Here is a 26,781-nt window from a genome sequence, read left to right on the forward strand (position 1 = left end):
AAAATATGTCAGTGCCATTGTTTTGTCTCAAGATGCACATCAGAAATGTTTGTTTTTTCTTCTAAGGCACATTTATAAAACTATTTAAATGTCCTAATATAACTAAGGCCTAATCCTGGCTTAATCTAAGCCCTGTGTGTGAAACTAGCCCTACATGTCGTAAAGGGATACTTCACTAGGGGTGTGACGGTTAGTATATAACCGTGAGACCGACGGTTATAGTTGAACACCGTCATTAGAACTCTATAACCGCCAAAACCGTGTTATTAAAATATTTTTTACAAACATTTTTTATCATAGAGAATGTTTAAATACTAATTAAAAACAATTGTTAACAGTCTGTGTTATTAATGGTCTACGTCGTTTCCAACTGTATTTGATTCTTTGCCAAATACCCCTTGACCGACCGCCAATCATTTGAGATAGAAATAAAAGTTATGAATGTTGTGTGTTGAAGTGATGTGCCATCATTATGAGATTTATTAAACAAACGAAAAACATTTGCAATAATAAACATTAGCAATGAACATTTGCAATCGGGAGACATGGTTTTTACCACTTAATGAAGTTTTGTTTTGTAAATCGTCAGACATGATTTTTACCACTTCATTAAGTTTTGCTTTGTAGAAAGCCTTTCTTTAAAGTGAATTTCGTTTTGTACAAATTGTATCTTAATTTTAATAAATGTTTCATCAACCAATTGCATGTATTTAATAAATAAAAAGCAAATATAGGATACAATATAATAACCGTAACATGGAGGTGCCTGTGCGCCGCGTTCACTTGCATTGCATTGTGAAGTTGAACTAGAGCGCATCTCATCGTAAATGAATGAGATGGCGGGCGGGTGCGGCTTTGAAATCTGGTCAAAAAATGTTGGTGCGGATGATGAGTTTTGTGATGCGGTTGCGGATGAAATAATACCCCATCCGCGTATCTCTATTGATAACAACATTGAACACTACACAAATATTAATTTTATTCAAACTAAGTTGTCCTATAACAGACGAACGTTGCATGTTATGTTAGTTGATAGATTCAACTTTTGCCATATACGGTCGGCAAAACTCCGAACACATCTTCCTTTTTTAAGAATGACTGTGCCTTTTTTCAGTGCCGTTCTTTGTTCTTTTCTCAAAGAAAAGCTTAACTCCAAGTCTTTCAGAGTCGCGGCCAAAGCCGTTTCAAAAGACCGCTTTTCGCCAGCAGCAGCAGCTCTTCTTTGTTTTCAAGTAACAGGGAATTCACACGGAACCATCACAACTCTGCCGTCATTGTTAAGCCCGCCCACCGACCTCTATACACGATGTTATTGGCCTGACTAGAGTTTGGTTTTTCCAGCTCGCAAGCCAACGGAGACTTGCTAGATGACCCTGGCTGCAAAATTAAATTTGCTGCCGCTAGGGTGCGTCTAGATTTTTAGGCTACATTTCTACTACATAAATGACCCAATTTAAATACACATTCATCTTTCCAGCGGTGAAATATCCCTTTAAATGAGAAGCCATATGACCCAAATTGGTTATTTATTCTTCTTTAACATCTTTGTTATTATACCTCAAAAAGCCTTGCTTTAGTTTTTACATCCATAATGATGGGATGCAAGACATGTGAACCAATTACATTTGATGTTATTGACATCAAACCTGGCACTTTCTGAGGTGCTGCTACATATGAATGTGCAAGCAAAATTGATCACAAACTGGTTTGCAATTTGATGAGGGTGAGGAAACGATGATATCATTTTTATTTATGGATGAAATATCCTTTCTAGACCATAGCAGATCAAGCTGAAGTACTTTTTTTTTCTTTTCAGAGATGAGCAGTTTTGGCTTAGATGCAGTACTTTTGCAAACTGAGATTTGCCAGACCAGGAGGAATGCTCTTGTCCTTTCCAAGATTTTAAAAGTAGAGCACGGGGGATGCCAGGTTTAGCAGCTAAATCAAGCAGCACACATTTTGCCAAACAATTTTTAGAGTCTAAATAGGGCTGTGACATTTTAAGCAGTCCAATTGCTTTACATCATGTAACAGTTGAGAGCATGGGGTGTTGAATTTAATACACCAAGAATGATGCCTTCTAAACGTGGATTAAATTTCAATGTATGTAATACAGTATCTTTGCTTTTTGCTGCATCTGCTGAACAAGCCTACATTCATTGCATTCCAGAAGTGGATAGAAATTGTCTACTAAATACATAGTATTGGGCATATCAAGCATCAAGTTTTTATTTACAACTCAAGCAAGTGTTTTAAATCCATGGCCTAAAAGGACACCATAAAAAACAGAAGTGAAATGTAAACTTGTTTGGTCGTGTAATGTGCAAATCTAATTGGTGTGGATTGCAACCTGAAGAATCTTTCACTGCTGATGAAGCAATTGGATTAATAGCTCTCTCAGTCAATGCCATGCAGGAATCACCAACTCTTTAAACTAAAATGAAATAAATAGTGAATAAAAAATAAAATCTGGATAAAGAAGGCAAATGTGTTTCTAGTATAGCTGCTTACTGAATGCATTTGGAACAGGAGAATATGGATTTGAAGTCATTTTAACTGCTCAATAACTCAACAGATAAATCAGCTAAATACTTGTGTTGGGAAGATGGTGATGAAGCTGGTCAATGTGTCAGACTTAGATCGCTTCTTTGTGCCTTGCTGTTTTTTCAGCATCTCACACCATGAGCACTGCATTTAAAACAGAGTGTCAAGTGAAAAAGCTTTCAAAAACTTCTCAAGACCTCTATTTCATTCTGTCAGTTGTGTTGTGTCAACTGGTTTTGAATGCATGATCACATTCTGTGTACCTAATCCTCAACAGTGTTGCACTTCCACATACAGTCCTCGACTCTTATCCCGGCGAACTGTAAGGCATCACCCAATATGCCATTGTAACCAATCACAGTAATGAAAATGAAAAGGTTTGGTCACATGCCCATACCTGTATAGCTGAAAGCAAATGCGTTCAGCCGAATATAAACCCTTTCAAAGTATACTCCGTGTCGAGCGCAAACGCAAGCGTTCGACACATGCGCACTAGACCGCTTTACCTTTGTCCAGTGTCTTTGCTATTTCTCTCCATAAACAATAAAAATGACTTTGTACTCGTTTAAACTAGAGTTGCATGTATCTCTTAACTCCCCTCACACAAGTTCTCACCAATGTGGACATCTTTTTTTGTTGTTCTGTCTCCGTTTCTTTTCAAATGTAACACAAATGCCAGTGTTGCCGCCTTGTGGATAAACTAATTACTACAACAACAAAAGATGTATGTGCGAGCAGAGTGTACATTCAGTAGGGCTGCACGAAAAAATCTAAAATGCATGGCTGTCTTATCTTCATCATGTTCATACATTAAAGCATCAAACTTTCATTTTGAGAAAAAAACGCAGGAAAAAATTATCTTTTGTTGATAAGCGCTTATTACAAATATGGGAAGATGATTCATGTGGAGCAGCGTTTACTGTGAACCAAGCCTCTCTGAGACGCTGAAAACAGTGAGCTGCTTCACTCTGAAACACGCAGCGCATACATTTAATTAAATCGCAGCCTTTGTGTTTTCATAATCGCACAGTCAAATCGTGATTTAGATTTTATTTTGATTAACATGCGGTTGGAAAAATCATGCTGTGTGTGTACGGTAAGCATGTACTATACTGATGACGATATTTACATCATGCACACTGTACGCATGTCCTAGCATACACGTAAAAAACAAGTATACTTTGGGCTTTACGGTAATATGTAATTTTGTCCTTCTTCCTCAGAACTATGGTGTGGAAACGGATAACTTGAAGAATCTGGTGGTGAAGATGAGAGCTGTGACCAACAGCCTTCACAATGCAACATCAGAACGCAGGAAGAGTCCTACGTATGAAAGCAACACATCTAGCAAGCTCCCAAATGAATTCCTCTCCTCTGTGGTTGAACTTATTGGAGCAGCCAAAAGCCTCCTGGCATGGCTGGACAGGTATAAACATCCCTAGTCATCATTTCTTTACATATTATTTATGTTGCTTATTTCTATTTCTATTGCTCCTTTATTTATGTATGGAGGCATTCATTGTGAATTTAAGCATGTAAAAGGTTGCACACTGATGATTTATAAGGAGCTTTTACTCTGAAGAAACTGATGGTAAACCTCTGGAAGCTCATATAATTCACTGCAGAGTCTGAACTTAGACTTGCATGAGCAGCACTTACAGATTTTTCCAGACAGGGCAGACAGTTGTAACCAGATACAATCCTCCTTTCTTTCCTTACCAGTCTGTGCACAGCTAACCACATCTTTCCCATGAAGGGTGAGATTTTTGTGAAGCTTTGTTCAAAATCCCAGTTAGCTGCCTTGCTATATCCTCCCTACATAGGCAGCATCCTTACTGAAGTGGACCCTGATAAGTGACTGGTTTACAACACTCTACATACACTGAAAAAAATGTTTCACTCAGAAATTGCTAGTAAATTTCACAAATAATTATGGAATTTTGAAGTAGGAATGCTGAAATAATATAATCTCTGTTTTATTACCTTAAAAAAAAGTAATAGTTTTACAGTGCAACTACTCCAGAAACCACAAAAATGTTCCTTTCATGGTTCCAATAGACATGATCCACTCATAAATGCATATAGGCTTTTTACAATAAAGACTGTTTTAAAGCAGATTTACAGTGATAACAGGAAAATAATGAAACAAAGTTTGTTTCTGCTGTACAGCAGATCTAGAAGTTAGTGATGGTTAGTGATAAGTTCAGTGATGGTTCATTTCTGTTAAAAAAAAAGTTATTCATTCAGTTAATTTATATGTAAAGCCGCTCTGGAGAAAACAGTGATGTCATCGTCCAGCTCAGTTCAGTTCTCATATAATGGTGTCAATGCAGGCAGATCAGTAATATTGTTCAATATTATGTGTCCCCATCTAGCCAAAAGCCAAAAGCGGCAAGGAACCAAAATTGCGGCTGTTTTCCCACCTTAAAGTTAAAAGAGTCAATTGTGTTTTTCATAGAAGCATGGCTCAGCATTAAGAGTTCATTTGGTGTGGAGATGCAAAATGCTGCAGAAATGGAATTCAATCAACAGACAAAATGTAGCATTGCTTTTTTCCATTTTGATAGACAGTTAACAGAGTCAGGGTCTCCATTCAAATAAATAGTTGTAGTACTTGCATGACTAGAAAGTGTGGCCCAAGGGCGATATAAATATGGCCACAGAGCTGACTTGCCTTAAAGGATTTTTTTTTTTTTTTTTTGGTTTGACGTAGCATGTTGTTAAACTAACTAAGATACTAAACATAAAATACATTGAACATTTGAATTTAATGTAATTACTTATCCGCTGTCTTTATTTATTTATTTATTGTCGCTACATATTCTGACAAAAAGAGAAAAATTCCCTACACAGAAATTATGCTTGATATGAGTTAGAATTTGTTTAGTCTAGTTTCATTCTAGAAGTTCATCCACAAAAAAAAATGCTCAAATGTTCAAATGCTATTTTAAGGGCGCATGCTTGGCCATAATGTAGCGTGTTCACAACGCGCATACACTTTGGTTCTTTCATCTACACACAGACGCAGCAGTTCACATTTTTGCAAACCATACATAATTACAAGGAAAATATTCCACACGAGGGAAATCATTGTGGTGTCCATGAAGATGTGAAAAAATAGGCATAAATCTAGCTTACACATTTACCCAAATTATTATACGCCTGTTTAACCGAAGCTTATTTGGGTGGGTTTCTCCATCCCCATACAGTGTCACTTCTCTGTCTTTTACGGCCCTGACGAGAACGTCGGTCTCCTCGGCTGTGAACCGCTCCTGGCTGCGCCTGGCAAATCTGCCGTTATAATAGCAATTCGCCATGGAACAAGCGCGCCTGCTTTTAAAGGGAATGTGAGATGACGCTGTGATTGGTTTATTTCACGTTACGCCCAAACCACACCTATGAGTAATGAAGCTACTTCAGACCAACCCATTTTAGATTTGCGTCGGGCGCAAGAGTCATTTATCCCGCGGGTATAATAGCCACAGCACCCGAGATCCGCACACAAAGTTACTTGCGTTTCGCGTTTGATACTTGCATTTCAGATTGTTAAAATAGGGCCCTTGAAGTGCAAGGCCCTGTTTACTTTGATTTTCAAGTGCTTTACTGTAACCACAATTTTGTGTGGATATTATGACACAAAAGAACATTCCTTTAAAGTCAAAGCCACTGGTACTATTATTATGATGTTTTAACCACAGAAATTCAGTGATATTTTCTCAAGTTATATGGTGTCATTCTTCTGATCTGTCTGGATAAAAGAAATGGAAACTGTTTGACTGCACTTAATGGAGCTGACGTGGTAATGTGTTTTATCCCAGCTCCAGTTTTTATGACCACCGATTCAGAAAATCCAGACACACAGTGATGGAAATAAAGTTCTTTGCTATTTTACGGCCACATCAGAAAATCCTATGCAAGAAGTTTGTTGTCCTGTGCTTTTACACAGTGTGACATTTGTTGTAAAGTCTTTAACCTTAATTTCCTCTGTCTGCAGAACTCCATTGACGGGAATCAGTGATTTCACCAGCACCAAGAACAAGATCATCCAGTTGTGTCTGGAACTGACCACTACAGTTCAACAGGTCAGTATGGCTTTTTAGGACAGACACACATGTTCATTTTTTGAGCTCTCATGCATTTCACAGTGGGGGATTTATAGCTGAAAAGCTGAAGTCTGAAAGTCTGAAGCTAGTTATCTGACCATGTGCTGTCTTGCTGTGTTTGCTTTGGGGGATTTACTTCAGACAGTAATAAGCAGACCCCCCAACACATCAGTCACAGCTTCTTGAGTTTACAGTTTCTTTAACACAAGCCAGGATGCCCTTTAACATAGCTGCCAACATTCCTCCATGTTATCTTCCTTGCCTGTGGTTGCCTTCTGCAAGAAGGGATTCTTGAGTTCTGTGCGCTTTCATATCTGCCATAATCAGAGATACTTCAAGATGGATATTGGTTTGATAAGTACATACTCTCTCCTGTCTCGTTCTTCCTTGGCTAGTATTCATGTTTAGATTGTTTAATAGTATGTTTCAATATTAAGTTTGAGTTTTTGACATTGGCAGATTGATCAGTATCAGTTTTCAATGTAGAAATCCCAAATTTCTTTCATGAATTTGTTTAGGTGTTTTCACACAGTAGGATGTCTTTTGAGAATTTGAGAGACTTTTAACATTATGACAGCCCTGCATAGATTTTTGTTTGGGAAATGAAATATTGATATATTTCAACGCATCCGAAGCTCAAATCGGATCCGAAATCTCTGCATACACATACTGTATGATCGGAACTCCACACAGCTCCCGTACTACTCTCCATTGGAAATGAATGACTTCCGGTCCAACGACTGTCGTTTGTTTTGTGCAGTGGAAAGGCGGCTTTAGAAGAGATGGAGCAAGAAGAATTGATGGTGTAGGAAGAGGAAAAGAGGGAGAAGAGATGGTAGAATGGAGGGCAATGGTATTAGTGGAAAGAGCAAGAGAAGAAAATATAAAGAAGATATGAACAGAGGAAGGAGGAGAGATAGATACACAATGCTGTCTTGGGGCCGCACAACACAGAAAGGCTTCTACATTTTTAAACTACCTCAATGAAATCCACTTTCCTCAAGGGTGATCAGGAGCAAATTGTGTAGTTGTGTGGGATAATGTCCAAGTTCACCGTTCAGCTCGTGTGCAAGAGTGGTTTGAGCATCACCTACATTTCAGGATGGTGTTCCTTTCAGCTTATTCTCCTCTTGGAGATGGAAATTATATAATCACAGCCCCTACAACCAAGTTAGTCTTTAAGTGATGGAAGAGGCCTGTGAAGTTGAGGGACAAGGATGGATCCAGCATTCACAGTTTTTTTCCCCCATGATCCATGACTCATGAAAATATATGCTGTGATGTTGATGAAATTCTTTGACCAGATGTAAATGAGAGGCAAGATCTATAAAGTTCAATGATTCTATGATTGCAGTACATTTATTTATTTATTTTATTTTGTTTTTTGGGGCGAAAACTCATCATTATACAACTAAACTCGTCAATCTTTGAAGAACACGATTAAAGAATATGAAAAACACGTATTTTCATTCCTGTATTTGTGTATCTGTAGCTGAATTTATCATCAAATCAACAGAGAACACACTTTTGTAGTTTTGATGTTACTATTTATTTTTGATAAATGCATTACTTGAATGAAATGCAGTGCTTCATTATGCAGTGAATACTGAACTGTTTTGCCAACATAAGAGTGTGTTTAGTTTTCTGTGTTCATTATTATGAGAGCAACTACATTCATTTGGAGAAATGTGTCAAATCGACTGAGAAAAACTGTAATGTTGAGTTTCCAGCCCAGTCAGGAGTTTAATGATGTGGGATACAAATGCAATAAAAATATCCCTTTAAAAGCTGTCATAGCAAATATCCAGGTTTTTAGGTCTCATGTGAAGAATCTGGGCAATATGTAAGTGACCTTCTTTATATAAAACCAATTTTAAAAAAGTTGATCACAAAAAAAATCATCTTCCCCTTCTACCCTTAATGCACCATATGCTAGTTTTCCTTGTCTTGTCTTGTCTCTCTCTTCCTCACATTGGTTTATTCCCACAATGTGTTGTGTAATTATCTTGTCTCGGAGTGGACATGGAGATGTGATTCAAGGCTAAAATCTGTTTTTTTGAGGCTGGAGGTCATTCACTGTTGCTCTGTAATTATACAACATTCCTGAATCTGAACTTTTTGTTTTTATTATTCACAGTGGTTTTAAACATGCAATTTTTCTTTCTTTCCCGCACAGGACTGCACTGTGTATGACATGGAAGAGAAGGTTTTGGATGTTGTAAGTATCTTTTGCATTTCCATTATTCATTTCATATATAAAATTATTTGTTATTTCTTTACTTGTGTAAATGGTGATAAGGTGTCTAGTTTTAGTTAGTTTTATGTGTCTCAGATTCTCAGGCATGGGGTAAAATGCGAAAGTCTCATTACCTTTTATCATTGACCATTACCTGTAACCCCCTGTCTCAACCCCCAATAAACACCCCACACACAAATACTGGGGCAAAGATGATTTAAACAAATAAATAATAATAATAATAATAATAATATGTATGCATATATATGCACACAAACATACAGGGTACATCTCGGTTTCCACAAAATAACATAGATAAGTTTAGTTTATTTTTTTTATAAAGCACATTTCTACTGCCTCAAGTGCAGCCCAAAGTGCTGTACAAAGCCATCGATAAAACCAAACACAGAGAATACAAATCGCAACAACATGAAATTAATATTTAGTTCTCTCCTGGGTCACAGTCAAACGCCAAGCTATAAAAGTGCTTCTTCAAAGCCGTTTTAAAAGAGGGCAAAGTGGGGACAGAGCGGATGGCAAGCGGCAAGTTATTCCATAACCTAGGACCGGCTATCGGAAAGGCGCGATCACCTTTTTCGCTTGAGTCGGGACCGCGATACCTGGAGCAATAATTTATCTGCCGATCTCAGATTCTTTACTGGCTGGTGCGGAATAATGAGATCTGACAGATAGGAGTGCGCAAGACCATTTCAAATTTTATAAATTATTAACAGGGCCTTGAGGTCGATCTGAAATCTGATAGGTAGCCATTGAAGAGATGTTAGAATCAAGGTGATTCTGTCCCTCTTTCTCATACCGGTCAATAGTCTAACAGCGGCATTTTGAACCAGCTGCAATCGATTCACCAATGACTGAGAGAGTCCTAAATACACCACATGACAATAGTCCAGTCTGGATGATATAAAAGCATGGATGATCGTCTCCAAATCTTTAAATGAGAGCATAGGTTTCATTTTAGCTAAGTAGTAGAAACTAGTTTTCACCCCAGCACTAACTTGTTTTGCAAAATTCAACTCAGAGTAAAAAAATATACCCAGATTTTTTGCGCATGGGTGAACATTTCTGGAGAGTGGCCCCAAGTAGATAGAGATAAGTGGCGAAGAGCTAAGAGGGCCAAAAACAACATCAGTTTTGCTCTCATTTAAGTGGAGAAAATTCTCATCCATCCAGCATTTTACATCATCGAGACTTTTGATGTAAAATAACGCGATCATCAACTTTATAAAGCATATAAAGCAAATCTGCCTAATGTTACTGAATGAAATGTCGACCCAAGACGAGCTCTAGAACTGTGAAGCTTTGGGGGTGTTGATGGACTCGATCTACTCCATCTGTGTTTTGATCATCATTCTGAATCTGATCCAGACGTAGTCTTTGACAAAAACATGATTTTCTCAGCTTTTAGCTCAAAATGTTGCTTTTTTTATTAAACTTACACACATTCAAGTGTTGATAAAAAAATGCATTAAGCTAGAATTTTTTTTTTAATTATTTTATTTTTGTCTAAAAGCAGAGGGATTTGCTCAAGTGCAGTGAAATGTAAACATATGCATATGTGTTCACACATGTCATACGTGCATATTGGGAAGGGTGAAGGAAGTTTAGAATTGACATGCAAGCACAAGTCTAGGCATAATAGGTTGACAAAATCACACACACAAAGCTTGAATGGGTTGAGTCCTGTATTCCTTCCCTGTCAAGCATCTGCGGAAGAAAGAAAGGCAGCCCATTCATGAGAAGTTGATAGTATAATTGGGCTGTCTGCAATACAAGACAAATATACACTACAGGTCAAAAGTTTTTGACAGGTTTTTTTTTTTTTTACATTGAAACATTAATATTGTTAAATATTGTTACAATTTAAAATAATTGTTTTCTTTTTTAATATTTTTTTAATGTAATTTATTCCTGTGATGGCAAAGCTGAATTTTCAGTATTACTCCAGTCTTAAGTTCACATGAAACATTTATTGTTATTGTTGAAAAAAGTGGTAACTTAAAAATGGTAACATATAAAATACATGCTTTTAGTCAAAAATATAATTTAACATCACTGAACCAACCTATACATAAACTTGAACATATCAATTTATACCAGCTAAATAATTTATAAGGTTAGCTCTTTACTATATTAAGGTTATACTATGCACAGTTTACCATTCAAAAGTTTGGTGTAAAACTTTTAAAAAGTAAAAGTTAAAAAATATATATATATACTTTTATTTAGAAAGGATGGATTCAATTGATCAAATTTGTCAATAAAGACATTTATAAAGTTACAAAATATTTATATTTAAAATAAATACTGTTTTATTGAACTTTCTATTCATCAAAGTATCTTGAAAAAATGTGTCACGGTTTCCACAAAAATATTAAAAAGCAAAATGTTTTTAACATTGATAATAATAGAAGCCGTTATTACTAATAATTAGTGATCACCAATAATAACTGCACATTTCAGCATAATAACAACAAATCAGCATATTAGAATGATTTCTGAAGGATCATGTGACACTGAAGACTGGAGTAATGATGCTGTTGCCATTACAGGAATACATTACATTTAAAAATATATTAAAATAGAGAACCGTGATTTTAAATTGTAATGATATTTCACAATATTACTGTTTTTTCTTAATTATTCCAAACTTTTGACCGGTAGTGTAGATTATTTGTATCTTACGTTATGTTGTACTCTAGCTATATTTATACGGAAAGGATAAAGTGATACTCGACAGGACATTCAACTCTTCAAATTGCAACCTAGGTTAAATTTTGAAACAATTCCAACAGCAACTTATTAATAAATCAAATGAAACCATGTTGTTTAATGCCGTTCTCTCCAGTGTTTCATCCAGAATGTACTGTTCAGTTTGTTGACACTCCTGTCCTTGTGCACTGAGCGGAAAATTAAATCAAAGCTCGGATAGCATTCACTTTGTTTATGCATGGCCTGTGGTTTATTTATGTGCTTGGCTTGGGTGGATTCATGTGGAATTGTAAAGTATATCTGTTTTTCTAGGCACAGATTAAAGATTGCATTAGATTAAATTAAAATAAGTGTTTATATTATTCTTACAATCAACATGTAAGTCCATTTAGACTCTGGAAACCAAAAATGCACAGAAAACATCCCGAGTGACAGAATTTAAAGATGACTCTAATTCATGCAGGACTATTTTTCTAAACACTCTGTTCTCCTGAATTACAGTCAAAGGTGTTGAACGGTATTTGTGACCAGACTGTGAGAACCACGTCTGATCCTCTCATGAGCCAGTCAGCATGTCTGGAGGAAGTTCAGCTGACCAACATCAAACCAGGAGAGGGATTGGTGAGAATTATTACTTATAATCTCAAACCGGGTCATAACGACAAGAATTAAAATTCTCTCAACATTTACTCACACCCATGCCATCCAAACACAAAAGGAGAACATTTAAAGAAAGTATTAGGGTTGTGCATTTTAGCCAGCTTTTCCTTTCAAGTACTCAATAGATCAATAAAATGAGTACTCAATTTTGACTAAAACATATTTATGTATAATATATTATATATCATCAGTTTTCTTTTCTTTTTTTTATGAGAAACATCTAAAAGGAATATGATCGTTTAAAATGAAGTACATTTTTAAATAGTTCAATAATATATACTGGTAAATTTCATTAAATTCAATTAAACTAATAATTCTAGATTATCTAATAAGATTATTCAGATATATATTCAAAACATAATATTACAAATTCTATATATCCACACAAAATGACACAAATCCATAAGTGAACTTGAACTGTTGCATTCTAGTCAATAAATAAAATTATGAATTCAGAAGTCTTTGATTATAGTTATGTGGACTGCTTTTATGACTCTTTTTAATGGTGCTTTTTGCATCATTTGATGTATTGCATGGAAAAATTGATCAGTTTGGTCCATGTAACAAAAACAAAAAAAAGGGTGTCAAACGGGGTCTGAAATTAACGAGGGCTTGGGGCAAAAAAGCTACCAAAATGTAGAGAAAAAAATGCACCTGCACAATTAAACTAAGACTATTATGGCTGTTCCAATTAAAGTGAAATGTGAAAAAGAAATGAAAAGTGTTGATTGCGTTGATTTTAACGTTTTTGCACTGTGGAGCATTCTAACCAATCACACACGTTTCTATTGAGCTCATGAACGCAATGGCCAATCAGAGGGATTCAGATTAGTCACCGCTGAAAATGTTTAACTTTTTGGTACTTTTTTTATTGCTGGTCCAAGATGGTCTACCAGCATAACCGAGATGGTGTTCCTTGTCGGCTTTGTCCCTAACGGTTTGATTACAAATTACCAGCTTGGACCAGCTAAGTAAAACCAGTTGTCGTCAGAAAATGAAACTAGCGCATATGATAGTGCTGTTCTCTATCTATTTCTGTTGTTTTTCATGTTTTCTCTCCCTGTCTTCCTGTTGCTCAGGGCATGTACATCAAATCCACCTACGATGGGCTTCACGTCATCACTGGCACCACTGAACATGTGAGTAAGGGCTCTGATGACATAAGCATTTGATTCATCTCTATTTGCTTTTTGATGCCAATGGCTGAGATAAATTTAGCCTCTGTGTGCACGTAATGTTCAGTCTAAATGAACAAACTCAGAAATAGATGGGGCTTCTTTTAGATTGAAACTGAACAGTGTTTGTTAGGGCTCCAGATGGCGCACAGGAATTGTACTTTCTCAGTAAAAATGTTGCCATAAATGTCATTTTTAGCATGATGATGTTTAAGGGTTAGTTCACCCAAAAATGAAAATTCTGTCATTAATTACACTCGTGTCGTTCCAAACCCGTAAGAATTTCGTTCATCTTTGACTTCAACTCAAATGAAGATCTTTTAGATCATAGAATATGAGATTATTCTGTCCCTCCATTGACATTGAGGCAACTACCACTTTGACACTTCAGAAAGTTCATAAAGAGATTGTAAAACTGATCCATACGAATTGAGGAGTTTAGTCCACATTTTCATGAATTTTTATTTTTGGGTGAACTGTCGCTTTATTTATTTTTAAAAAAAATTGACATGCACATCCCCTGACTTTTTTGTGACCTGTTTAATAACAGACATTCTAGACAATGTCAAAATTGCACAACACTTCTGCTCCGAAGCTAAATTCCCACTGCTCAAGTGATGATTCATGCACCCCAATTGATGATTAATTTCAGATTGTTAATCACACTGACATTTGCTTTATTGTCATGGTATAGTTTTTTTTTTTTTTTTTTTACAAAACAACAAAAGCTTGACTGAGTCAAACCTGTTCTCAAAACCTTTTGGATAATTAATTAAAAACAACAGCTCATACAAGTCATTTGTTAGTGAATTATACTACACAGGTGTGCTGTTTGTTTTTGCGTGCAGCCCTTGAACAGCGCTGAAAACACAGCTGTAATGTGCGACTCACTTGTGGTGCATCTAGTGTTCATTTTGTCAGCTATTATTTTTTTGAATTTTTTTTTTATAAATGTAGTTTTAATCATATTTAGTCAACCTTGTCCTGTTTTTGTTTGGTCAAGTTTTAGTCGGGGCTAGGGATTGCATCTTGTTCACAACAATTACAAATGGTTTTGACAGAATGTGAATATTTAAAGTAAAACAAATACTTATAGAATGTCCCCTCTAGTCTCCAGCAGATTTGACACACAAGATCCACGCTGGAGATGAGGTCATCCAGGTCAACCAGCAGACAGTGGTAAGCATTTCTTTATTCCCACAAGTTTTTTGAATTGTACAGTGGTATTTTCTATTAAAATAAACCCTTTTTGTTTTTCATCTATACTTGTTTAGTACTGAATGAAAAGCGCGTTTACGTAATTTCTCTCCACCCCGTCTGCAATATTGGATCATTTTCTTCACGATTAGTCGTATTTGTGCAGACTCATGTTCAGAAGTGCGTTCTCTGCGGGACTGTGCCATGATTGTGCCTATGATAATCTGAAAAGCCTGAGCAGAATTATTTTCAGTAGTTCTTAAGGGCTTGTGCTTGTTTGCTCCAGGTGGGCTGGCAGCTGAAGAACCTGGTGGCCAAGCTGAGAGAGGACCCTAAACGTGTAGTTCTTATTTTAAAGAAAAGACCCACAGGAACCTCAGGATTTACCCCAGCACCTCTCAAAAACATGCGCTGGAAACCGCCCGTGCCTCAGGTGTGTCATTCATAACGCATTAACAGTCATCAACTCTCACATGAACATAGAGGTGAACTGAACTGTGTTTTCTGATGGAAGAAAACATGCATGAAATATACATTTTATACTATATGACCAAATATACACTTCTGGTCAAAAAGTTTTATGTTTTTTTTTTTTTTTTTAAGTCTCTTATGCTCACAAAGACTGTATTTATTTGCTCAAAAATACAGTAAAAACAGTAATATTGTGAAATATTATTACAATTTAAAGGAACTATTTGAATATATTTTAAAACACCGATCTTCAGTGTCACATGATCCTTCAGAAATCATTCTAATCATTAAAGGGCTCTAGTTACACCAAGGGAATGTCAGCAATATTATTTGAACAAAGTGCTGTGGTTTATTATGGAGGCCCGCACATGACATGCAGGAAAAAAAAATGTATATCATGGCCTCGTTTTACTAAATCGTTCACTTAAATTGGTTAAATCAAAACAAGGGAACGAAGTAGTTCAACGTGGCCATGATTTACTAAACTGAGGAAACAAATTAATACATTTTGCGAATGGCCATGATTTAACTAAAACAAGTGAATGAATTAGTAAATTGTGGGCACGCTATATATTTTTTGTTTGCATGTCATGTGTGGAGCACCGTAGTTTATAGATCTTCAAATCAAATAAAAAAAATTGTGTGTATGTGCCATGTTTCGGTTTATACAGTGGTCCCAAAAAGATTTTGGAGTCACACTTACATGTCTAATATTGTTTGAACGGTTGATCTATTGTTGTATCATTTAAAAAAATATAATTAATCATTATATTATACTGTATACATATAATCAGTTTATTTCCTAACACATCATATTAATTATTTTGTTTGAACAAATGTTGCTACATTGATATATCAGTTTATTATTTGTTACTCCATTTAGTGATGTCTTGATGATATGTGCCTTTTAATTTGTGAAGAGATGTTTTACAAAAGGTTTTCCTCATGTTCTACAGAGCTCCACCTCTCCCAGTAAGAGTCAGTCACCAGACGAATCTGCCAAACTGTGCAGTAGAAAGGACAAGCCTGCCATACTGGACCTGTACATCCCTCCACCTCCCTCAGTGCCTTACACTCCACGGTGAGCCTGAAGCGAAAACCTCCGCCAATGTTCTCTTGCAACATGTAGCATTCAAATACCTTGTGAATATCATGGTGTTTTGATTATAGTAAACATTCCAGAGTATAATGGTATTTAGGGCTGTCACTAACGATTATTTTGGTAATCAAGTAATCGGTTGATTATTTTGAAGATTAATCGAGTAATAGGTATTTTTTTTAATAGGTATAGGTTTTTATTACAACCCAAAAAATAAAAATAAATATCCAGTGAACAATAGCCTTTAAAATGACTTAAAATACATATACATATGAAGAGTTCAGATGCAAAAACCTCTAAGTGCCATCTGAAATTTTCTTCTAGAATGATCATTTTTATCAAGCTCGTTTATTTAAGTTCAGTAATTTCACTTAAATGGCAATTAATATGTAATTTTCATTGCCATTTAAGTGGAATTACTGAACTTAAATATACGAGCTTCATAAAAATGATCATTGTAGAAGAAAATTTCAGATGGCACTTAGAGGTTTTTGCATCTGAACTCTTTATATATAAAATGACTTAATTTATAAAATGAGACAAGGCCTTCTTCGTTGTAAAACAAATATTCAACAATATTATTGATCTGTCTGCACTAAATTAAAATTAAATTAATAACTTTTTTACAACAAAAATGAACCATCACTGAACTTAAACTAGACTGTGATGCAATTTTCTTCTAGAAACAAACTTTGTTGCATTATTTTCCTGTTATCACTATAAAGCTGCTTTGAAACAATATGTATTGCAAAAAGCGTGGTATGAATAAAGGTGACTTGACTTGACAAATAATTGGTTCAAATAAAATATGAAAAGCAAATAATCATTGAATGCTTGTATTAAAATGCTTGTATTATGTAATATTACACTGTAATATTAGTCCACCTTGTCTTGTTTTTGTTTAGTCAAGTTTTAGTCGACTAAATGTCTGAGCATTTTAGTCTAGTTTTAGTCAATGAAAACGTAGTCACATTTTTCGTCATGCTGCATAATGGTTAAACTGGTAATAAAGATTATTTAAACTGGTAATAAACAAAAGTTACACTTTACAGCAGGAATGAGCAACGTCGGCCCCTGAGTGCCGCTGTCCTGCAGAGTTTAGCTCCAACCCTATTAAAAACTCTTAATTTCTTAGGCTTTCTAGTAATCCTGAACACCTCCATTAACTTGTTCAGGTGTGTTTGATGAGGGTTGAGCTAAAGGTGTGTATACGCCATGTCGTAATTACCGCAACTATTCTGACTTGTAAAAAGTATTCATGAGATCGTAGAACTTAATTTGCATAGAAAAGTCATTTTCAGAGAGCTAATGCTTGTACCACGGGACCACTGCAGATTTATTTTGGAGTTAATAATGCAAGAGAAACATTTAAATCTGAATCCAAGGATGTGAACAGCTCCAAGTACAGCGTCATCTCTTATTTACTGTAATTACGACATGGCGTGAGCGCAGCATAAACTCTTCAGGGCAGTGGCCCTCCAGGACCGAAGTCCCTATCCCTGCATTACAGCATGATCAAATCCTTGTTTAAAATTGGCCAAACAACATTTAATTCAAATGTCCAATTAATCTTGAATATTCTTTACGATAGAAATGCTACGGCCACTGTAATTTCTTGAACAAGAACATGTGGACACCAAAACATGTAAACTCAGAGAGAGGGTTTAACTTTTATTTTGAAATTGCAATTAACAACAGTTCACATATTTAGAAACATTAATGTATTCTCTTGTGTTGGCAGAGGTTTATAAATGATTTACGTTACAAATATGGTGGAATGGCTCACGTTGCTTTCCCAGATGAATATTACAAACAACCTAAACTCACAGCATATGCAGAGATGAAGTTAAACCGAGTTGCTGAGACGCTCTCCACACACATAAATGTTTTTATTTATATGCTTTCCCAAATGCAGTTCATGACTGTGGAGCAGCATTTACTGTGAATGTGCATATATTTATTTAATTGAATCACAGCCTTTGTGATTTCACAATAGCACAATGCTATATTAGAATTCTTAAATGTTTTTAAATATATTATGCAGCCTTATAAAACAGTCTAATAATGTGGTTCATGGATTCTCATCTGTGGAATGTGCCATTTCCAGTATTTTGCTGGTTAATCGACACAAGTGAGGATTTTTTTTTTTAAATCAACTATACTTGACGATTCTCGATTCATGTATACTTGAATTTAACCGAGGAATCGTGACAGCTCTAAAGTAACATCGGATTCCATCACTTGGTACCAATGCATTACTTTTCTGTAGATTTCTGACTTCTCCAGGCTCTGTATTTCTGAAATCAGAGTAACTACATTATTTAATTAACTAAACGTTATTATAAATTATAACGTAATTTAAATAAACGTTTGTCCGCTGTTATAGGGAAGTACGGAATGGCTCATACAGCAGCGTCAGTGCCAGACCTAAAGGCTCCGAGTCCCCAAACTCCTTCCTGGACCTGGAGAGCCACCGGCGCTTCACAATTGCAGACTATGACAAAATGTCTGTTCACCCGGTTGAGGTCAACGTGCAGATGCGTCCAAGAGGAAGATCCTCATCACATGGTCAGTATTTCAGATTTACAGTAAACCATTGTTTTATGATTTTCATCATTGTCAAATGTCAAATTTTATTTATATAGCACCATATAAGGTGCTTTATTGTACTAAGACACAGCACTACTTCATCACACTGAATTATAATATACTGAGAAGTTTTTTAACTTAAAATCACTAGAGTGGATGCTGTTCTAATAGATAATGGGAATGGGATCATTGCAGTGTATCTTAAATTAAAGAATTCCATTGGCGTGCCAGGTCCTCTTGTATGTTTTCATTGAGTGTGACAATTGTGAGTAATTGTCTGTTTTTCATGAATATACACACAGGTAAACCGCGACCTCTGTCTATGCCAGTGGATACAAGTTTGAGCGTGGCAGACCTGTATGCGAAGCCCTGGACTCAAGGGCGGAAAGGTACAGAACACCTTCACAAACGTGCCACATTAACTAATCCAGTTAAGCCACTTCACAGGCCTCTGAAAAAAAAGAACCACGAGAAGTAAACTACAAGTGTGAACACACCATAAGGATCAATATTATATTGTTGCTCCAAAAACTAATTTAGACTTGTCCCATCAGTTTGTAAAAAACAAGAAAAAAGGTGCACAATAATGTTCTTATATCCTAGTGTATATAACACTTATACATTTAACGTGTTCTAACCCAAAATCCAAAATTATAATCCAGTCTTTTAACTTTGTACAGTGACTATATAAAGCCAGTAACCTTCACATAAAATATACAGTATGCAAGGATACCAAGAAGGGACATGATGAAACTGTGCAAAGTAACATAGCATAATGTTCCTGTAGCTCAACTTGTAGCACATGCCATTGCTACATTCACGCCATGTTATAATTACCGTAAATAAAGCTCTGTATGCTTTCAAATCGTGCTTGCGGTACTTTGATGTACCGATACACCGATCGGTCTGCACAGCGCCGCTTCAAGTCCGACACATCTTAAATCTGTTGTGGTCAGGTGGCACAGTGGCCAAGTCGTAGCTCTCAGAAAATTACGAGTTTGCACGTTGTAATTACAAGTTCTACAAGTACATGAAGGCTTTTTACAGTTTACGTTACGGTAATTACTACATGGCATGAATGTACCTAGAAAACTGATCTGCCTGATCTGCCGGTGATTTGATTTCGCCCTGCAGCTCAGGCTGGAAACCTGTACATTTATCTCTGCTGCTTCCCTTACAAATTTGCGGGAACCAATCACAAACTGGCTTATCCACCTGGCGCGCTATTGGCAAGTTTAATCCAATCCAATTCCAGTGCCGTTACGGCTGTGGCCAATTCCTTTTAACCTCTCGGCGATGCTCAATGGCTTCTTTTTAGCAAACTAATCCAGTAGCACCTCACTGCAGTACACGAGATCCAGGGGGCGGAGTTGGATCCAGACCTAAGGGGCGGAGATTGGTAGGTTTAGGGGTGGGTTTAGGGATCAGGGATCTGGATCCAACTCCTCCCCCTGGATTTCATGTTCTGCAGTGAGGACCATCTCAACTAATCGCTCGAGTGGGTGTAAATACCATTAACTTTCATGTTTTTGTTTTTTTTGCACAACCTGCAAAAATCGCTCGATTCCATTGCTGCTTCTGCAAACCGCTGATCAACACGTTTGTTGACACATTTCCTGCCTTGAGTTTTCGCGTCGCTCTGCAAAGTACGTCACCAGGATCATTGGTCTGATTGGTTGAAGGACTATCCAATTGCGTACAGAGTCATTTGAACTATGCCCGTTGATCACACCTCTTGTGCAGTAGAAAATACAGAGCAGACTCCCCAGACCAATGTTCAATCTTAAAAGATTGAGCTTGGTCTGGTGGTAGCCAGACTAAGAAAACACTGGAATAATGAGCAAAAGCTAATCGATACAGCTTAATAGCTTAAGTACTAAGACTATAACCAACTAGGAGTGAAAACCGAAGAAGGCTTAAATACACAAAAGGTAAAAATATAATTAACAAGACACAGGTAAAACATATGAAGGCTAATCAAACACCATAGCAACTAATACATTCATACAACACATAGACTGTAACATCTGTTAGCTGTTTAAGAAAAACATCTACGAAATATGTATATTAAAAAAAAAATCATAAAAAAACGTAAATTGACACTTTTAATCAGCAAGATGCATTAAATATTTCAAAAGTGACAGTAAAGGCTTTTATATTGTTACAAAAAAATCTTAATAAATGCTGTTCTTTGTAACTTTCTATAGTTGTTTCTTAGTCATTTTTACTGTATATTTATAAAATAAATGCAGCCTTTGTGAGCGTAAGAGACTTCTTTCAAAAACTTTAAAAAATCATACTAACCCCACATTTTGATTTTCAAAGTGTATATGAAAACCACTTTTCATAAAAGCAAAACTCTACTCACAGGAATCTATAACCAAGATTGCAAGAGAAAATATCCCCACTGCAAATAGTGGATTACACATTTGCAGATAAAATAGTAAACATTTTTACATACCATGATTGTTGAAACATGAATTTGTTTTAAAACATCTGTAAATGACATGGATTTTTTAATCTTCTGTTGTAGGTGAAGATCTTCCGTACAGATACCTTAGCAACGAGCGAATACCAACTATCGCTGAGGAGGCCTCGGGCCCGGGCTCGTCATACAAGTTCACAGCCGAAAGACCCGCTTACGGGATGGACTACTCGCGGAACAGCCGATTCCTTGGCAGTTCAGAACTACACAACAGCGCCACCATTCCTTATCAGGAGGACTTAGTCAAAAAGACCCCCATGACGTCCTCCCCCAAACGGCCTCCCGCGGAGCCCTCGCTACTGGTCAGTTGGATCACACGGCTTAAGCTATTGACTCACTAACGCCAGCTTGCCCTCCTCCCTTTGTCCAGCTGTGTGCGGTGACTCTTTTCTCATGTCCTTTTTCATGCTTTCTCTCTCCTTTTCTCGGGATATTTCTTTGTGCCTCTTATTTGCCTATATTGCTACTTGACTAGATTGCCTTAATGTGTCTAAAACGACTAGAATTTAACCTCAGAAATGTATGTTTGGAAACACGTGTGGGGGGAAATGAGATACATTATCTCTGGTCTGCTCAGTTGTCTTTTCAGAACAATTTACTTGTATGCCACAGTATTAATTTGTATATGATGCCATTTGAAAATGTATATCTACCTCAGCTATTTCAACAGTGGTATCTATGAAATTCAAAGTGTTTATGTAACAGTGGTACTTTTACATAGTTTATGGTTGGTAAAAAATAATCTGGAAAAGAAAAGAAAAGAAAAGAAAAGAAAAGAAAAGAAAAGAAAAGAAAAGAAAAGAAAAGAAAAGAAAAGAAAAGAAAAGAAAAGAAAAAGAAAAAGTGCTTTCCAGTCATTTTTTCCAGTTCTGCTAAACCCACATGTCTTTCCAAACACTTTAGTCAACTAATATCTAATCAGAGAAACAAATGCATCATGTTGTTTCTCTTGTCTATTTGCTTTGGATGTGTAACCTTCAATAGATGTAATTGGAGGGTTAAGCAACCTTTTTTTCCCCCAAAGTTTCTATGAGTTTCATCATGGTTAAATTGTGTTTTCTCCTTTGTGTGTTAGGAGTATGGGTTGTGAGTAAATTATTTTGAGAGATTTTTTTTTTATTATTACCATTACATTAACCAAAGTAAAAATCAGTTTTTGATCTTTTTTGAATTTGTGGTGTTGTGCCTTGCTTTTGTGGAACATAACATGGGTATGCTATATTGACAGTATTTTATTTTATTTTTTCAAATGCTTATTGCATGTTGAAAAAGTTTTTTGTAAAAACATTTTTCTTATTTTTCATTAAAATTATTATGTCATTTACTCACCCTGTGTCATTAGAAATCTGTATTATTTTCTTTCTTCCATGGTAAACAAAAATGAATGTTTTGCAGGTTGTTTAAACTTTTCTGTACCACAAAAGTGGATGCTGCATACCTGTCAAGCTCCAAAAATCCACAAGCTTTGGCTTTAGAACACATGGAATACGACAATATATATATTTTTTTTTTTTGGTATTGAAAAGAGCAGCTCAGACATTATTTAAAAAAAATCTCCTTTTGTGTTCCACAGAATAAAAAAAATAATAAGGTTAATAATAACATTTTGAATTAAAAGTATAGTTTTTGAAACCAAAAATGAAAATTCTGTCATCATTGACTCACCCTCAAGTTGTTCCAAACATGTACGAATTTCTTTCTTCTGCTGAACACAAAAGAAGATATTTTGAAGAATATGGGTAATCAAAACAGTTTTTTCCAAACTATGGAAATCAGTAGTGAATCAGGGTGAATCAGTTATGACAGCTGTCCTAGCTTGTCGCTGTAAAATCTATGCTTTTTAGCAATGCTGATATTAAATTGTATTTGCTGAGGAAAAATAGCACAGCTTAAAAAATAGAGAAAGAATGAACCAAATAAAACAAAACTTTTATAAACACAATATAAATCACAATTTTTTTCAGCGGTAATTGTTTTTTTGAATGCTGAGTTTTATATCAGTATTTTGCCATATCTGGATCATGCACTATTAACTATCCAATCTATTGTTATTCACAAGTTTTGAACCACATTTACATTTTGTACCACATTAGTTGCTTCTGCCCATTAAAGCTGCTATTCCAGATATTTTTGTATTGTCTTCATTGAATTATTTAGTTATTTATTTCTTTTGAAATTGCATCATTTGTCTGTTACGTCAGTAACAGGTAATACTTTGGCATTTACTACAGATTTAACTCCATAATAAAAGAAGATCTAAGCAGTGTCAATGTCAGTTGCAAATAAATATGAGAAACGGATCTAATCACAGCAGTTTAAAGATTTATTAATAACAAAACCCAAAACAAAACACACTTGACTGAAACCTCGAACAGAATAACCATATAAACCTGACGCGAACAGGACAATGAACTGAAAGAAACTTTAAATACAAACAAACCAATCAACGAAATGAATGACAGGTGTACATGATAATTAAATCAACAAGAAACCATAGAAACAAACTAAAAACTAGGAAAGGGAACTAAAACACGTGACAAACCCACCCAAAACAAAGACAGATTACCCGTAACAAGCAGAAGGTTTTTCATTAGTGACGTATGATGTAATATAGTATTGTAAAGATTTATGAAATCAGCCAAAATTATGTTCCTGACAAAACACATAACGCATTTTTTTGTGACATTTGTCCAAAACGCACAACTTCATGCACACTTTCTCTGCTCCTTTCCTTTTATATTAAGGTTTTACAGTCTGTCTAACTTGTTTTGTTCTCTGCCTTTATCTATCAATCCAAATTACCCTAATATTTTCACCTAATAATTCATTCATACTGACCTTTTCAATTTTCCCATATTTGCTGCATTACCCTTTTATTGAAGAAATGCATTGATGCACAATCAATTTCGTCTAGCTTTGCATGGAATGTGAATTCACTCTTTGAATTATTATATTATGTTATGTTATATATTATATTATATTATGCACAAATAAATATGAGGCATGTTTTGTGAGTGATGCATGTGAATATAACACTTTTTGCCTAGAACCTTGTCTTAAACTTTATATATATATATACATAATTAGTCAGCAAAAAACTGTAACATCCACTTCTACAAGAACTCATTGTTCAGCAAAAACTGAATGTTTAAAATGTTGAAAAGTTCTAAATGCACAGAAAAGTCAGTAATGGTCAGTGGCCTTGTCCATGTTGAAGCATATATTAACTGTTCTTTATGTCCTGCCACAGGATCCTGAGTGGGTCTCCAACAACGCATTCATCAACAGGTGGGTCAGAACTAAATGAGCATTGTCTATCTCAGCTTCACAGTCACTGTGAGCCAGAACAAAAGCGCAGGAACAATCTTAGCTCAAATAGTGTATGCTCAGTCATCAGCTCTTCCTGTCAGGATGCGAGATGCTCTTTGGCCTTGCTGCTCCATCACGTATATTTTTAGCATGCAATAGTGTGGTGACATGGTTTCAATTCCTTATAGACCGAAAGAAAGAGACAACCCCAAGATATGGAACAGTAACCATTATATGTGAAGGTTGATTATTATACATTTTCTCAGACAGTATATGATATCTTTCATAATTTAAAATTGTCTCTAGGCCAAAAATCTCTAGGCCAAATGTACCAACCCAGGATAAAACCCAGTAGTACAATGTTAAACACTACAATAAAATAATTGAACTTACCTTAGATAAATGGATGCAAGTAAAAATTATATTTTATTCATTTAAATTAAACATTTTAAGCAGCAAACAATATTTTGATTAGTTCTGTTGACATAAAAATGTTGATCGTGACAGCAACTTAATATTGTGTGTATTTGTGAAGTTTCTGAGTTAACTGAGTGATTTATTATTTTTTTTTTAAAGAAAATAAGTTGTAGTAACTTATTTAGAAATTGTCTAGATAACTTTGAAAATTGGGCAGTGGATTTTTAGTTCCCAGCATGCTTCGCATTGGACTGGATAAGGGGAGTAAATGTTGGTTATTAGTACAGGGAAAGGCCTGTTGGTGTTTAATGCGGTTTTGTTTGACATTTAGGTTTGTTTGTTTTTGTGGGTATGGTGCTGAAGAGTAGTGCTCAAGGTTAGGTTCTGGGTGATTACATGAAGGTAATCCAGGTATTCACTAGATAGACCATACTGACTGTAGTAATGCCACTTATAGTAATATTTTTCTTGTTCATTAAATGTATATGCCAAGTAAGTTAATTTATCAAGCATATGCTATTAGGTAATTTAGGTTGAAATAGATTAGTAGAATAGTTGGCTTTAATAGTTATGTTCAATTTAACATTTATTAATACATTTTTGACGTTACATTATTGAACGTATATTATCGAACGTTATTGAACCAACATGGGCAAACAAACAATTGTGTTTATTAACATTAACAAAATTGCTGTAAACAAATGCTGTAAATATATATATGTGGCATATATATGTGACAGGTGGTGCTGGGGAAGGTGGAGAGCTAGGAAAATTCCCATGGCATGCTGCACTGAATTGTGCTAGTTTTGGACAGAAATAAATAGGTTACATAAGATAAAACAAACAGATTGATTGGCCAAAGTGGTCAGCTTTAAGAGAACCAACCAACTACACTGCTCATTGTTAGTTCATGATAGATGATACATTAACTAATGTTAATGAATGGGACAATATTGTTACAAATATTTCTCTGTCATAAATTGTTCTTGGATGCAAAGCAAGCACAATGATCTAGTGCTTGGTTAAAAAAAAACATATTTTGAAAAGGAATGATATTGGGATAGTTCAATTTGAAAATTAAAAAAAGGGGTGAGGTAAACATTGTTGGTCAGATTTTCCTAATGGTGTGAATTTCAATATCATTGAAGCTATGAGAATGTGAAGTAGCACCTAAGTAAAAGGAAATGCAGTTGTTTTAAGGTGCATTTTTAAAAGTCAAACTCTTAAAAACGCTGCATTCGTGGTGTGAGATACTGAAACAGTGAGATGCATGTCTTCATAGACCACATATTAGAAATAACGCAGACACAATGCAAGAATGTGTGATGGACCCCAAGGTAAAATAACTCAATATGGTAATAAAAAAATAAAAATACTTCTAAAGCTACTTGTAATATCTAGTCAATTATTTATTCTGCCACATAAGATAATGCCTTTGAATTATATAAATGTGTGGGCTTTTTAATGTAATCAGTTGTTGCACTTATTGTAACCTGTGTAGCCTATGTAAAGCAATAGATAGTTTGAACAGGCTTGCATAATGCATGAATCTCTAGAAAACAGAGAAGAGACAACCATATATATAGATGAAGTTCATACATATATGATTGACTCTTCTCTATCTCTTGTCTCTGCAAGACTGAAATTGTATGTATTTTATGTTTATAATGAGAATGTGCTCTGAGTTGGTCTTGGAGTTCATTGAATAAATCTGTTTACACAGACACAAAAGATAATCTCATAAACCACAGTGTGTGTAGAAACAT

The 26,781-nt window shown here is 35.5% G+C and overlaps 1 protein-coding gene across 5 annotated transcripts in view; it reads left to right on the top strand.

Moving 5' to 3' along the window:
• The window catches only part of LOC311071615 (connector enhancer of kinase suppressor of ras 3-like), a 78,238-nt gene that overhangs the window by 24,830 nt on the left and 26,627 nt on the right, over positions 1–26,781 (top strand). For all 5 annotated transcript variants that reach the window (XM_084096039.1, XM_084096036.1, XM_084096037.1 and 2 more), the window contains exons 3-14: positions 3,768–3,970; positions 6,539–6,626; positions 8,824–8,865; positions 12,115–12,234; positions 13,353–13,412; positions 14,559–14,627; positions 14,932–15,078; positions 16,073–16,197; positions 18,602–18,783; positions 19,107–19,193; positions 21,338–21,591; positions 24,540–24,577. In XM_084096039.1, coding sequence (XP_083952165.1) covers positions 3,768–3,970; positions 6,539–6,626; positions 8,824–8,865; positions 12,115–12,234; positions 13,353–13,412; positions 14,559–14,627; positions 14,932–15,078; positions 16,073–16,197; positions 18,602–18,783; positions 19,107–19,193; positions 21,338–21,591; positions 24,540–24,577 — 1,415 coding nt within the window. The remainder of the gene's footprint in view (positions 1–3,767; positions 3,971–6,538; positions 6,627–8,823; positions 8,866–12,114; positions 12,235–13,352; positions 13,413–14,558; positions 14,628–14,931; positions 15,079–16,072; positions 16,198–18,601; positions 18,784–19,106; positions 19,194–21,337; positions 21,592–24,539; positions 24,578–26,781) is intronic.

This window comes from Abramis brama (genome assembly GCF_963993115.1).
Source record: "Abramis brama genome assembly, chromosome: 21".
In the NCBI taxonomy this organism is placed as follows: Eukaryota; Metazoa; Chordata; class Actinopteri; order Cypriniformes; family Leuciscidae; genus Abramis; species Abramis brama.